Source organism: Balaenoptera physalus (genome assembly GCF_965194825.1).
Source record: "Balaenoptera physalus genome assembly, chromosome: 19".
Lineage (NCBI taxonomy): Eukaryota > Metazoa > Chordata > Mammalia > Artiodactyla > Balaenopteridae > Balaenoptera > Balaenoptera physalus.
Window position 1 is genome coordinate 6,528,120 of NC_138900.1, and position 12,608 is coordinate 6,540,727.

The 12,608-nt window shown below is 60.3% G+C and overlaps 2 protein-coding genes across 8 annotated transcripts; one reads left to right on the forward strand and one right to left on the reverse strand.

Annotated features, from left to right (window-relative positions):
- Nucleotides 1-6,876, reverse strand: EMC10 (ER membrane protein complex subunit 10). 4 transcript variants are annotated; one of them, XM_082437964.1, is made up of 8 exons: nucleotides 6,697-6,876; nucleotides 5,210-5,282; nucleotides 4,265-4,386; nucleotides 3,240-3,344; nucleotides 2,739-2,920; nucleotides 2,493-2,586; nucleotides 1,392-1,478; nucleotides 1-1,171 (listed from the first exon to the last, which is right to left on the reverse strand). In XM_082437964.1, exons 1-7 carry the CDS (start codon nucleotides 6,808-6,810, stop codon nucleotides 1,392-1,394), a joined length of 777 nt encoding a protein of 258 aa, XP_082294090.1. In that variant the 5' UTR covers nucleotides 6,811-6,876; the 3' UTR covers nucleotides 1-1,171. The 4 variants fall into 4 exon arrangements, with proteins under 4 accessions (XP_082294090.1, XP_082294091.1, XP_082294088.1 ...); XM_082437965.1 differs by having other exon boundaries at nucleotides 4,265-4,374; nucleotides 6,697-6,873; XM_082437962.1 differs by lacking the exon at nucleotides 1,392-1,478 and having other exon boundaries at nucleotides 6,697-6,875.
- Nucleotides 6,877-6,950: 74 nt separating this feature from the next.
- GARIN5A (golgi associated RAB2 interactor 5A) lies at nucleotides 6,951-12,529 on the forward strand. 4 transcript variants are annotated; one of them, XM_082437969.1, is made up of 5 exons: nucleotides 6,962-7,222; nucleotides 7,398-7,516; nucleotides 7,844-7,974; nucleotides 10,883-11,163; nucleotides 11,982-12,155. In XM_082437969.1, the coding sequence occupies exons 1-5, from the start codon at nucleotides 7,153-7,155 to the stop codon at nucleotides 12,020-12,022; spliced, it is 642 nt and encodes a 213-aa protein (XP_082294095.1). In that variant the 5' UTR covers nucleotides 6,962-7,152; the 3' UTR covers nucleotides 12,023-12,155. The 4 variants fall into 4 exon arrangements, with proteins under 4 accessions (XP_082294092.1, XP_082294093.1, XP_082294094.1 ...); XM_082437966.1 differs by lacking the exon at nucleotides 11,982-12,155 and having other exon boundaries at nucleotides 6,951-7,222; nucleotides 10,883-11,976; XM_082437967.1 differs by lacking the exon at nucleotides 11,982-12,155 and having other exon boundaries at nucleotides 6,951-7,195; nucleotides 10,883-11,976.
- Nucleotides 12,530-12,608: the final 79 nt, after the last annotated feature.

The following is a 12,608-nucleotide window of genomic DNA, read 5'->3' on the forward strand; positions in this document are numbered from 1 at the left end:
TTGAACGTTTGGGGGACCGTTTAATAATCTGCTACCCAGACACCGTGGAGCCTGACGCAGCCGTTACCATGACAATGGCAGCCATTTTTTGGTGTTTCTGAATAACACACACAGTGACCAGGGGAATTCAGCAGCGCTGGTACATCCTGACTGCCTCTCAGCCAAGTCAACAGTTGCACTGGCTGCTGCAAGTTGTAACTTTCCAAAATGTTTACCTATTTCAATATGTTGCTTTGTCAATGTTTTTAAATAGACGAAAGGAGAAGGAGATATAGATAGCAAGGACCCAGCAAAGTCCCAGGGAAGATACCCAGGCCAGGAAAGGGATTCTATTTACATCATCTGGCCCCTGACTCCACTAAATGTTTGTTTTGACTTTCAACATCACTTCTTCAAGCCCAGAAGCCTATGGAGGGCCTGGCATCCTGATGGCAGGAATTCTCAACTCCCACTCAGAGCCGTGGGCAGATATAGACCAAAACAGGGGACAGGGCTGCACGGAGGGATGGAAAAGGGGGCGCCCGTGGCCAGCCCCCCCCTGCTCTGTGCCAGCTCTGGGCTGCGAAGAGCCCAGGGTGCCCTCAAGGGCAGACAGACAGGAGGCTGGTGTCCCAATCCAGTGTCAGACAAGTTAGGGGTATCATCTAACCTGGCCAGGCAGAGCGAGAAGACCACAACAAAGGCACAGAGGCTGGAGAGAACTAGGCATGTTCCCAAACTGCAGGGCCTCAGGGGGTGGAGTGGGGGGAACCAGAAGTGAGGTCAGAGCTGGACCAGGAGCTTGGGCTCTACCCTGTGGCAAAGGGAAGCCTCTGGGGCTACAGCGGGGCCACAGGGGAGGGCGGGGTGCAGCAGGGCCCAGAACCCACCGCCCTTCCGCCACCAGTAACGCCAAGGCCCAGAGGGAAGGGACTCCTGGGGAGGGGGCGCTCTCCTACCCTCATGCGATGGGGAGACAGGAGGGGCCGGCAAATCCTTCCTGTGATGACCAAGGACACGAGCACGCTGGGCAGGAAGGGCGTCCGCTGAGCGAAAGAGGACGGGGCACTCACGGGCCCTGGGCCCCTCACCGGCCACCACCTCCGCCGCCACCGCCGCCCCCGCCCTGGCCCCCGGCGTCCGGTGCTCCCGACATCATGAGGAACAGGACCACGGGAATGATGTACATCCACTGTGAGCCAGACAGGATGGCAGAAGGACAGACGGACAAACAGGGAGACAGAGAGAAGAGAGGGGAGAATGAGCAGTGTCCGGGCCAGGGTGGGGAGGCGGGGGCCGGCGTGAGGGGAGGCAGTGAGGGAAGGGGGCCCAGGTCCCCTACTCCACTACGGGTTGGGGAAGGGCTGGCGGGGTGCAGGGGCGGGGGAGGCGGGAGGGGGCTCAGTCCTCACTCAGGCCTCGTGCGGTGACGGTGCGAGCCCGGGGGCAGCAGGACGCAGGGCTGTGAGCAACACGGCCCCCCCCAGGATGAGGTGCCACTGAGGAGGGAGGGGGGCGCAGGTCAGGGCCAGTGGCGGCTGTGGCATCCCGCGGCCATGAGGGAGGGCAGAGCCGGGAGTGGGCAAGCTCTCGGCCTCTCTGGGCCTCAGTTTCCCCGCAGCCCGGCTCTCCTGACATCTCCTGACATCAGGGGCTCCCGGCACACTAACCAAGGCCCCATGGACACGGCGCCCAGCACAGTCAGGCTCAGCAGCCTCCGACCTGAGGCCCCAAGGGCCCAGCCACACTGGCTTCCACTGCCCCCTGCCCCTGCCTGGGGGGGGGACCACCTCCTGCAGCCCCAGCGCCGCCAGCGCCCCCAGAGCCGCCAGCGCCCCCGGCGCCAAGGGCCCCCGGAGCCGCCAGCGCCTCCGGCGCCAAGGGCCCTGGGCCTCAAGAGCTGCCCCAGCAGCAGCACAGGCTCACCCTCAGCTGCCGGCTCCCGGCCTCCCGGGCACCACCCGGCACAGCCCCTCCACCCACCCCCCTGGCCCGGCTGGCGGAGCCCACCCGCTCCCTCCTTTCCAAACCTCCCGTTCCTTCGAGGGCTCTGCCGGGTGCCCCCCACGCCCCAGCCTCCCAGCCTGGGTCAGGCCTCATCCTCTCCCCGAGACCTTGGTCCCAGCCTCCTCCGAGCTCGGACCCCGCCCCTCCCGTGACCACACCCTCCTCACCGCACTCCCTCCCGACAGGCAAGGCCGACACTGCCCCCAGCCCAGGCACCCGAGGGGCTGTCCCCAGTCCCCCTCACTGCCCAGCTCCGGGCCGGCCATTTGCGGAGACCGGATGCCCCGTGAGCACCACCACAGGCTGACAGTGGCAGGGGCAGGGGCAGGGGCTCCGGCCAGGGGCCAGGAGGACGTGCACAGAGACGCCGGGGGAGCCAAGCAGGCCCGACATACAGGAGGCCCAGAGGAGGGCCGTGGGCGAGGGGAGCAGGGCAGAGGGGGGCTCAGCATGGGAGGGGGCGAGCCGGGGGGGAAGCGGCCGGGGGCGGGCAGAACCCTACTCACATATTTCGCGAAAAAGGACTTCTGCTCCTGGGGGTTCTTGGCTTTCTGGGCCTGCTCCATCTCCAAGCGCTCGATGAAGGCTGCCGTCTCGGGCCTGGGGGGTGGGGGTAGAAGGAGGAGAGGGGATGAGGGCCCGGGAGACCCCGCGGCAGCCTGGGAGGGGCGGGGCCGGAGTGAGAGGCAGCGGAAGGCCGGCCAGCCGGGGACAGGGCTGGCTCTGCCCGCCGCCCCGCAGCCGCTCCTCACCCTGGCGCCGGGACCGGCGGCTGCAGCTGCACTGAGGTGTTGAACAGCTCCAGGTCCACGTCCTCCACCTCGTGGCCCCGGCAGCCTCCAGGGTACGTCACCACCGACACCCCCACCACGTTGCCGGCCACGTCCACGTGGAGGGTCAGCTGGTCCGAGAGGTGCGACTCTACCAGGGAGCACTGGGGGAGGAGGGGGGCGGTGAGAGGAGGGAGGCCAGCAGGGGCTGCTGCCCAGGCCTCGCAGCAGGCCAGCCCCCCCACCAAGCCTCCTTCCCCACCCCACAGGGCCCCCGAAGCATCTTTCAAAGCCCTCCATGGCCCCCTGCCCACCTCCGGCAGAAGCAACGGCCTCCCCAGGGCCCACCAACTGGATTGTCCCCCTCCAGCCCGGGAGACCCTTGAGGGCAAGGCCAGGTCCTTAAATGCTGGGGCATTTAAGAACCCAGGCTAGAGCGGGTGGGCAAAGCAAGGATGGGGGCTGACCTCATCACCGACTCACCGCGGGGACAAAGGAGGAGACGTAGCCACCGGCTTCTGGGCCGTCAGGGGCCCCAGGCCGCCGTGGAATCCGGACACGGTACAGGCCATTCAGTGCGGCCACATCCTGCAGGGCGGAGAGGAGAGGGTGGCGGTGAGAGGCACAGTGCCCAGCCCCCACCTGGTCTGGACACCCACTGGGCCCACAGCCAGGAGGGCCCTTCCCCAGTCTCGCCCAGCCAGCATCCCCCACTCCCTGGCCCGGCCAAGCCCAAGACTCCTCCCACTGGGTGCCCCACCCGGGGGGAGACCACCACGAGGAGAGCAGAGGCCAGCCCAGCGACAGAGTAGGTCCCGAGGACACTTCCCGCAGGTCTGGGTCCAGCCCCACACCCGGACTCCCCGGTTATATGAGCAGCTAGTTCTCTCTGTGGGCAACTGTGACAGGAATCACGCGGGCACCACGCAGGAAGGCTGGCCAGGGCGGGCCTCAGCCTGATCTCTCCCACAGCGCTGGCACCCACAGGCCCACAGCCGCCCAGAATAAAGCCTGCGTCCCCAGCTTCCCTTGCAGCTCCAACTGGCCAAAGGGACGGAGTGGAAGTGGATTGTGGCAGCTTTCTCGAGCTTTCCCCCAGAGCCGGCTGTTCCCTCTGGCCCTCCTTCTTCCCTTCCTCTACCTTGCTGCCTGGAACCTCCCCCCCCGCACCCCCCCAGCTCCACACCATCCCTAGGGAGGACCCAGGCGGACCTGAGGGGAACCCAGCCCTTGAGGAGGCCACAAAGCAGAGCGACAGGAGAGGTAACGTTCTCCTGCTTAACCATGGCTACCGTGGGAATCCCTTTCTCCTCACAAGCAAATCTTGCACTAAGTGTGAAGCATCGTGGCTGAATCTAGAAGAGCGAGAGGAGCTGACCGTACGAAAACTGTGGGGAAGAGGGAGTGCTGCGCAGAGGAAACAGCTCGGGCAGAGGCCCCGAAGTACGCGTGCTGTGCTCTGAGGCACGTGCCCCCAGCCCCAGCAGAGCCGGGGGTCCCGTCCTCACCCGGAGCTGGCCCCGCTCCTCCTCGCTGAGCTGCCGCTGCGACAAAGACAAAGTGCCATCTTGCTGGTTCCAGAGCAGCGAGCCCCGCTTCCGGAAGTGGGCACTGTCATCTGTGTGGGAGCCTGGACGTCAGCCTTCGCAGTGACCAGGTCGCTTCCCCATCCCAAGCCCCCATTTTCCCACTTAAAAACTGGGGACAGCCCCACGTGTCTCTGAAGCCCTGCCTCTGCCTTGCCAGGTGACCCAGAGTCGCTCACGTGACTTAAGTGGGCCTCAGTTTCCCCAGCTGCGGAATACAGGGGCTGCAGAGCTCAGGAGCTCCCAACCACCAGGCTTTCTTGGGCAGATGCCAGGGTCTGACTGGGGAGGTCTGCAGAGGGTCCGAGCTTCAGTGTTTAAAACAGGTGCCCCCAGAGCTTGGGGCCTCAGACTCGATTATGAACCCCTGGGCCACACTGACATCTATGCTCTGGGAGTCTGGAGGCCTGAAATGCGGCAGTTTAAGCTGGGCTTTAGAAAAGGTCCCACCTCTGCCATTCGCTTGTCTGGTATCTCTCTGCACCTCAGTTTCCTCTTCTGGAAAATGGGGTTATCCCTAACACCTCCTATTCTGCTTGACTATGCTGAGGATATCTGAGTTAATACAGATGTTTGAGATAATACATCTAACCACTAGGGCAGGGCATGGGGTAATTGGTCAGTCTGCTCTGAGGTTATTACTGCCATACTGACCTTTCTGAAACTGGCATTTGTCTTACAGGTATGGGAGTATTCAAAGACAGAGCTTCTGTTCTCCGCCGCCTCCCACCTCCCCAGTGTAATGCAAACACACTCCCAAGTGCAAAGCTATAAGTGAATGGATGGCATGTCCCACGCTGAGTGGCACCCGAGTTCCTGACACAGGGCACTGGGTAAGTGTCCAGGTCAGGACGTTGCTGGACTCACCGATCTCAAATGAGTGCTCCAGCAGCAGCCCCACGGCGCCGCAGCTCTCGCCCTCTCGACCTTCTGCCCCCACCTGCAGGTCGGATAGAGATAGAGAGGGCCCCAGGTAATGACCATCAGAGCCCTCAGTCCGGCAGGATCCGCGGACCCCAGGACAGACAGACCTACAGGCTGCGTCAGGAGCCTTATTTTCATACCCATATCCAAACACTGACGCTTGCCCACTATTCCACCGTGAACCGCCCATTTCATGAAAATTCATGATCTGCACGGGCTAGAGAAAACCCGAGCCTGCAAACCAGCGGAACCTCGTTTCCAAGGCAACTATCTCCAGGTCACTTTCGCACCTAGCATCATAACTATTCATGAGTTAAAGGGCATCCTTCCCAAGCTAATATCCAAGTGACCTCGTTTTCACCTTCACAGCCCCAATAGCCACGATGCCGCCCGAGTTCCATCCCTCTCAAGCACATTCCAGATTCCATGCCTTCCTTTTCTCCAACTCTCCACATCTCTCCTAACTCTGCATCCTCCTCTCTACGCCCTCAAGCCTGCGCTACCTCGTTCCAGATTTTAATCCGCGAGCTCAAGATCCCGCCCTCCTCATGCATATTCGGGAGGCGGAACTCCTCCGAGAGCCCCCCCCCCCCGACGCCTCTTTAATTTTAGCCACCCCGACGTCTGATGTGCCAGGATTCCACCCGGGCCACACCTCCTCAAACATATTCATGACTGCGGATCCCTAGCGTCCTAACGTTAAGGAAGTTCTTGCCCCAAACTTCTCTTTCGGTGCAGCCTCGTTTTCACCGCACCCAACGCCCAGGTGCCAAAGTCCCATCCCAAAATGGGATTAGGGATCCCCTTAGGCCCATCCATAAGAAAAACTAAGGCCCAGGGCTTCCCTGGTGGCGCAGTGGTTGAGAATCTGCCTGCCAATGCAGGGGACACGGGTTCGAGCCCTGGTCTGGGAAGATCCCACATGCCGCGGAGCAACTAGGCCCGTGAGCCACAACTGCTGAGCCTGCGCGTCTGGAGCCTGTGCTCCGCAACAAGAGAGGCCGCGATAGTGAGAGGCCCGCGCACCGCGATGAAGAGTGGCCCCCGCTTGCCGCAACTAGAGAAGGCCCTCGCACAGAAACGAAGACCCAACACAGCCAAAAATAAATAATAAATAAAAATAAATAAATTTTTTAAAAAAACAAAAAAAAAACCCACTAAGGCCCAGAGAGGGGATGGCAAAATCCCATAAGGAGCACCGCCTCCTTATGCATATTCACGAGCTAGAGCCTTCCTAACTATCCTCTCGCTTTCTCCCAGTTGTGCGGCCTCATGCGTGCGCAGAACTGCAGCCTCGCTTTCCACGGTTCTTTTACCTCGTCTTCCCTCTCGGTCCTGCGCAACTTCGTTCCCACCTTAACCGACCTAAAGGCCCGAGACCCACGATTTCCGTCAACCCCGCCCTATGTGCACAGTGAATAAGCACTCACCCCCCGCACAGCGGCCCCGGGCCGGCAACCACTACCCCGCGCCCGGCTGGGGGCTGCTGCCGCCATCAGCAAGAGCAGGAGCAGCCGAGTCGCCCCAGCGCCGGGCGCGACCATTTCGGCCCCGTCCCACCAGCCAAGGGGCTGGAGTGAGCCGGGCGCCGCGGAGCACGCCGGGAGGAACGGCCCACATCCTGTCGCCCGTGCGCCTGCGCCGGCTCTTTGCGTCTGCGCACTAGCGCCCGCCCGCTACCAGGGCCTGACGTCACGGGGCGGGCGCCGCTCCATCCGGGCCTCCGGGCACCGCCCCTTGGATGACGCCACAATCGCGGACGTCTCCTCCGTGACGCAGTTAAACCCGGTCCGTCGCGTTGTGACGTCACAGAGCCCCGGGGCCCCGCCCCCCCATTTTCTCTGTGGGCGCCTCCCTCCGCTCCCCACAAGGGGCGGGACGTTGCGATGAAACGGGGGCACAAGCATAATTCGGCCCTTGGTGGAGCAGGTGAGGCGGGACCAGGTGGGATGGCAGGTGAGAGGCGGAGCCGGGCCTGGAGGGGTTGGACCAGGTGAGGGAACCAGGTGAGGGATGGAGCCTGCGATACGGAGACCGGTAGCCGGGAACCCTCTACCCTCAGCGCGGGGCTGACCCGGGGACCTTGGCCCAGCCTCCTGGAACTGACCTGCGAACTTTGCCGCCCATGTAGAACGCCCCCTGGTTCCAGCCTGTCCCACGCGCCAGCCGGGACGGCTCCAACGCCATCTCCTGAGCGGCGAGTTCGACCAGCTGCGGGATTTACCCATCTTTGAGAGCAACTTCGTGCAGGTGTGGAGCCCCAGGGCCCTCCGAGCCCAAGCCTGAGCCCCGGCCTCCTGACTTGGGGAACCTCTGTTCGCCCTATCTGATCACTCCCCCTAATGCCCATCTCCTGAAATTCCTGCTTCCCTATGAACCCTGGCCTTTGATTCCCTCGGTCCATTTACCCTGACTTCATACCCATATGACTCTTGACCTTTGACCCCAGGATCTCTGATCCCCATCTTGCTGGTTAACTAACTTGGTTCCTGATCCTTAACCCTACCAAAATTCCTGATTCCTCCCCAATCCCGCCCCCCATCTATCTGGCTTCTAACCTCTGACCCCCGGCCCCAGGTGACCCGGTTGGGAGAAGTTGCCAACAAGGTCACCATGGGGGTGGCAGCCTCCAGTCCTGCTCTGGAACTCCCAGACCTGTTGCTTCTGGCGGGCCCTGCCAAGGAGAACGGACGCCTGCAGCTCTTCGGGTGACTGCCCCCACCCCAGCCTAGACCTCCTTCCTCCCCAGCTCTGGGCATCCTAGGCCCCCTGCAGCACCTCCTTTCACCCACACGACCTCCAGGGCCAGGAGCCATGAATGGCTGCTAGCCTCTGGGCTACTGTCCACCCAAGAGAACAAGGACGGGGCCATCCACAGGGGCCAGGAATCAGGGATAGACAGACGTGAGGGGGACTGTCCTCAGCTACACCCTGGCAGGGATCAGGAGAATGACCATTTATGCAGCACTTACTGCATGCCAGGCGTCCCCTTGACCATGCACATCATCTCTTCCCTGACCTCCTACTGTCATATGGTGGGGCCCCTTAGGCCCCTCCATAAGAAAAACTGAGGCCCAGAGAGGGGAGCTACTTGCCCTGGGTCCCACAGTGGGTCAGGGGTGGCCTGGGATCAGAACCTTGGGCTCCTCAGGATTGCTGACCTCACGATTCTGGAGCTCCTGGGCCACACTCCACACTGCCCCTTCAGGTCTTTGGTTTTTTCATTGAAAAAGTAATGCAAATACACTCCAAGGTACAAAACACACATAGCACAAAATACACCTTTCTTCCATCCTAGGCTCCTGTCTCCAACTCCAGCTGCAAATACCAAGACATTTACAGGCATAGAGTATATTTCCAGAAACATTCTGCTGGTGGCTTTCAGTTTTTTGGCTACATCTCACAGTTAATGAAAGAAAGGGGGATGGGGGAAGGGAGGTAAGGAAGGAAGGATGGAGTCACATTGTCACATACACACACACGCACGCACGCACACAATCCTTTGTCTGCAATTTTGGATGTAACTCATTTGGTGGTAGAATCTGATTCTGACCTGAACAAACTTGATGCCACTTACAGCCTTTATTTATCCCCCCAAATAAGTTTAAAACATCTCACAAAGCAGTATTCTGATGCCGGAACCTTGTACTGGGACATTCTCTACCATCTTGCTTTTCTTTTCAATGCTAATTGTATCCCACCGTATGAGTCACAACCTGCAGTTGGAAGGATGCTAAGGATGGTGCTGAGAGGGGGGCTTTGACCCTCATCATCTCCTTCAGCACTCTCCCCTCCCAGCCCCAGAGAAAACATACCATCGAAGTAAAATCATTGAACTTGCTCTGCCAACTCAGCCTCAAGACACATCCCCCGGCCCCTCACTTCTAACCAGCTTCCAGCCCTGAGTGATTCTGTGCCAGTGCACACAGATCCAATTTTGGACACACACAATTCAACAAACTCCGTCCCCTTGGACACCTAGCTTGCATCCGGCGTCTTGCTGTGATGATGTAATAGGGAATGTCCTTGAACGAATGGCTGCCTTCAGACGGCCTGGTTTCAAATCCTGGCTTCACCTCTTCTTCACTGTCTTTGGCCAAGTTTCCTACCCGTCTGGGCCTCAGTTTCCTCATCGGCAACATGAGGATAAGAGGAGAGCCCACCTTCCAGGGCTGTCAGGGGATAAACTAAGTAAATGTCTGTAAAACTCTTGGAACAGCACCTGGCACAGAGTATGCGCTCTGGAAATGTCAGCTGTTATTCTTCCATTTGGGGAACATACTAATAGATCGAGTTGCCTACTGAGGGAGTCTGATGTGTCCTGTGCCTTGGGGTGACAACCAGTGTGGCAGGCAAGGGACATCCATGTGCTCAGCTGCGAGGGTGTCTGTAAGACCAGTTTCTAGAGGTAGTCTTGCAGGGCCTGAGGGAGGTGGTATGTGGCTACCCAGTGTTGTTAAGAACATGGGTAAGACTTGGGTTCAAATCCCTGCTGTGTGATCTGTGCCAAGTTACGCATCCTGTCTGGATTGTTTCCTCCACTGCCTTGTTGGACCTTGAATCAGGCTGGGGGCCTGAGCATTCACTCAGCACTGACCATGGGTCAGCTCTGGGTACTACGGAAGGAGCACTGAATAAAATTGGACCAAAAATCTCTGCCCTCAAGCTCACCTTCTACTAGGAAAGCAGACAGATGTCAATTTGTCCAGTGGGTGAGGTCTGTGGAGACAGATGGGGCATGGGGGTGGGCATGGGGAGGTCTGCAAGGGCGAATGTGGTTGTATATAGGCTGGAGGTTGTAAACAGATCTTCTCTAAGAGAGGAAGGGGCCAAGCTATGGGGATGGCTGGGGGATGACAGAGGGAACGGCCTGTGCAAAGGTCCTGCGGTAGGACCAATATGGGACAGTGAGACCAGTATGGCTGGAGCCGAGTAAGCGAGGAGAGTGGGTGGGAGGGGAGGGCAGAGAGGGAACAAAGGGGGCAGATCAGATCCCGCAGGGCCTTGTAGTCAAGGCGAGGACTCTGCTTTTACTCTGAGCCACGGGAGGGATTTGAGCTAACGCGGGTGTTGATTGGCGCCCTCTGGCGGCCGCATGGGAACAGACTGGGCTGAAGGCGGGAAATTACGGTGGCTGGACGGCGGGGGTCGGGGGCGGCTGGTGGAGGGACTTAGAAATCATCGGACTGTGACTGCATTTTAACGGTGGAGCCATCAGGATTTGGTAGGATTGGCTAAGAATGTGAAAAAGTCGACCCCCACGGTTTCTGACTGAGCAAGTGGGAGGATGTAGTTAAGATGGGGAAGACGGAGAGGAGCAGCTTCGGGGCTGGGGGAAGGTCAGGAATTTGGCTGTTGGACATTTTATGTGTCCGATGTCGATCCAACATACAAATGGAAATTTCAAGTAAGCAGCAATATGAGTTTCGCGTTTAGGAGGGAGGACCAGCGGGAGACACGGATGGGCTCTGTGTATGGAAGAAAATTGGGGATGGATAAAATGCAAGAGGCAGAGAAAGTGGAAAAGTATCCTTCCGGGCGGGGAGAGGGGCGCTGGGGTGGGCGCTGCGGAGCCGGGGAGGATCAGACGCTGAGGCTGCCCTTCCCGCCCGCCAGGCTGTTCCCCTTGCAGTTCGTCCAGCTCTTCGTCCACGACGAAAGCCGCTGGCAACTCAAGGTCAAGTTCCACACCGGCCGCGCCTTCTACCTGCAGCTACGGGCCCCGCCGGAGACCCGCGACCGCGAGTTCGGCCAGTGGGTGCGGCTGCTCTACCGCCTGCGCTTCCATTCGGCCCAGGGAGCCGTACCTTTCACGCAGGAGTACTCGGCGCTGGAGGACGACGAGGAGGAAGACGAGGACGAGGATCTGACCGAGCAGGAGGAAGTGAGCGGAGGAGGTGAGCGGAGGAGGGCGGGGCTGCAAGGAGGGGGGAGAGGGACATGGGCGGGGCTGGGGGCGGGACCCCTGGGTCTGAGGGAGGAAGGGGGCTGGGGGCCTGTGCTCCTGGGTCTGAGAGAGGAGGGGCTGGGGACCTGGACCCCAGGGTCTGAGGGAAGAGGGGTCGGGGACCTGGACCCCTGGGTCTGAGGGAGGAGAGGCCGGGGCCCTGGACCCCTGGGTCTGAGGGGGGAGGGGCCGGGGGCCTGGACCCCTGGGTCTGAGGGAGGAGGGGTCGGGGACCTGGACCCCTGGACCTGAGGGAGGAGGGGCCGGGGGCCTGGACTCCTGGGTCTGAGGGAGGAGGGCCTGGGACCTGGATGCCTGTGTCTGAGAGTAGAGGTGACCAGGAGCCCAGACTCCTAAGTCCTGACAGGGTGTGGCATCTGTACCCAGAGGGCAGGTGGCTCTCAAAAGCAGGGCAAGGTCTGCAGGACCTTGGCGCCCCAGCAAAGGTGGTGATGGTTTCCTAACTGGGCATCCCCCCACCCCAGCCTCGCTCCCCTTGACCTAGCATGGTGGGATCTGGGGAGGGAGTGCCCAGGCCCTGAAGGAGTGGGGTCAGCCAGACAAGATGCCAGTTCCGTGTAAGGCCTGGGGAGGGGAAATGTCCCAGTCCTTGAAGGTGGGGACACTGGAACCTATGGGGCCTCTTCCTCTTGAGACACCCTGCTCCCCAGGCCTTCCCAGGAAGTACAAAGTGCCCACTCACCCACCCCCAAACGGCAGATACATCCGCAGTCAAGGCCTCTGAGACAAACTCTCTCTTGTACCCAGCTTCAAGCCATGGAAGCCAGACTGGACCCACAGACCTCTGAACTCTGGGGACTCTGATTCCTCCAACATTCTTTTGAGGTCACTAAAAGACCAGAGATCAAAGTGTACCCTACCTCGGGGCCGGACAGATGAATTATTAAAGTTAATAAAGATTGGCCACTTAAGAACCAACAACCCGGTCACGAGCAGTTTCCCCATCGTCACCGATTCAACATGGCAGAAATAGCTCTTCCAGTGAGACTGCCCCAGCGCAGTCTTCTGTTCATGGTGTCTGGCTCCTCGGGCCACCACCGAGGCCCAGCGCCCACCATTCCATCATGGCTACCTCACTAGAGTAGCCCTCCCCAGTCTGGCCTTTGGTTCTTCTTTGCCCGCTGCATCTGGCCCCTGCAGCCAGCCCACCTCCTCCCCACTCACAGTAGCTCGTCTAACAGGGCTGCCTCCACAGAGTGTCAGGTCCACCCGTGATTTTGTAGTTGCCACGGCAACGTGGTAGCCTCGCTAAAGTAGCTGTTCCCAGATGGTGGCCTCAATGTGGTCTGTTTCATCAGGGCTGCCTCATCGTGGTTGCCATTCCAACCTAGCTGTCCCCATCACCCAGCCCCAGGTGACTAAGCCCTACAGGAG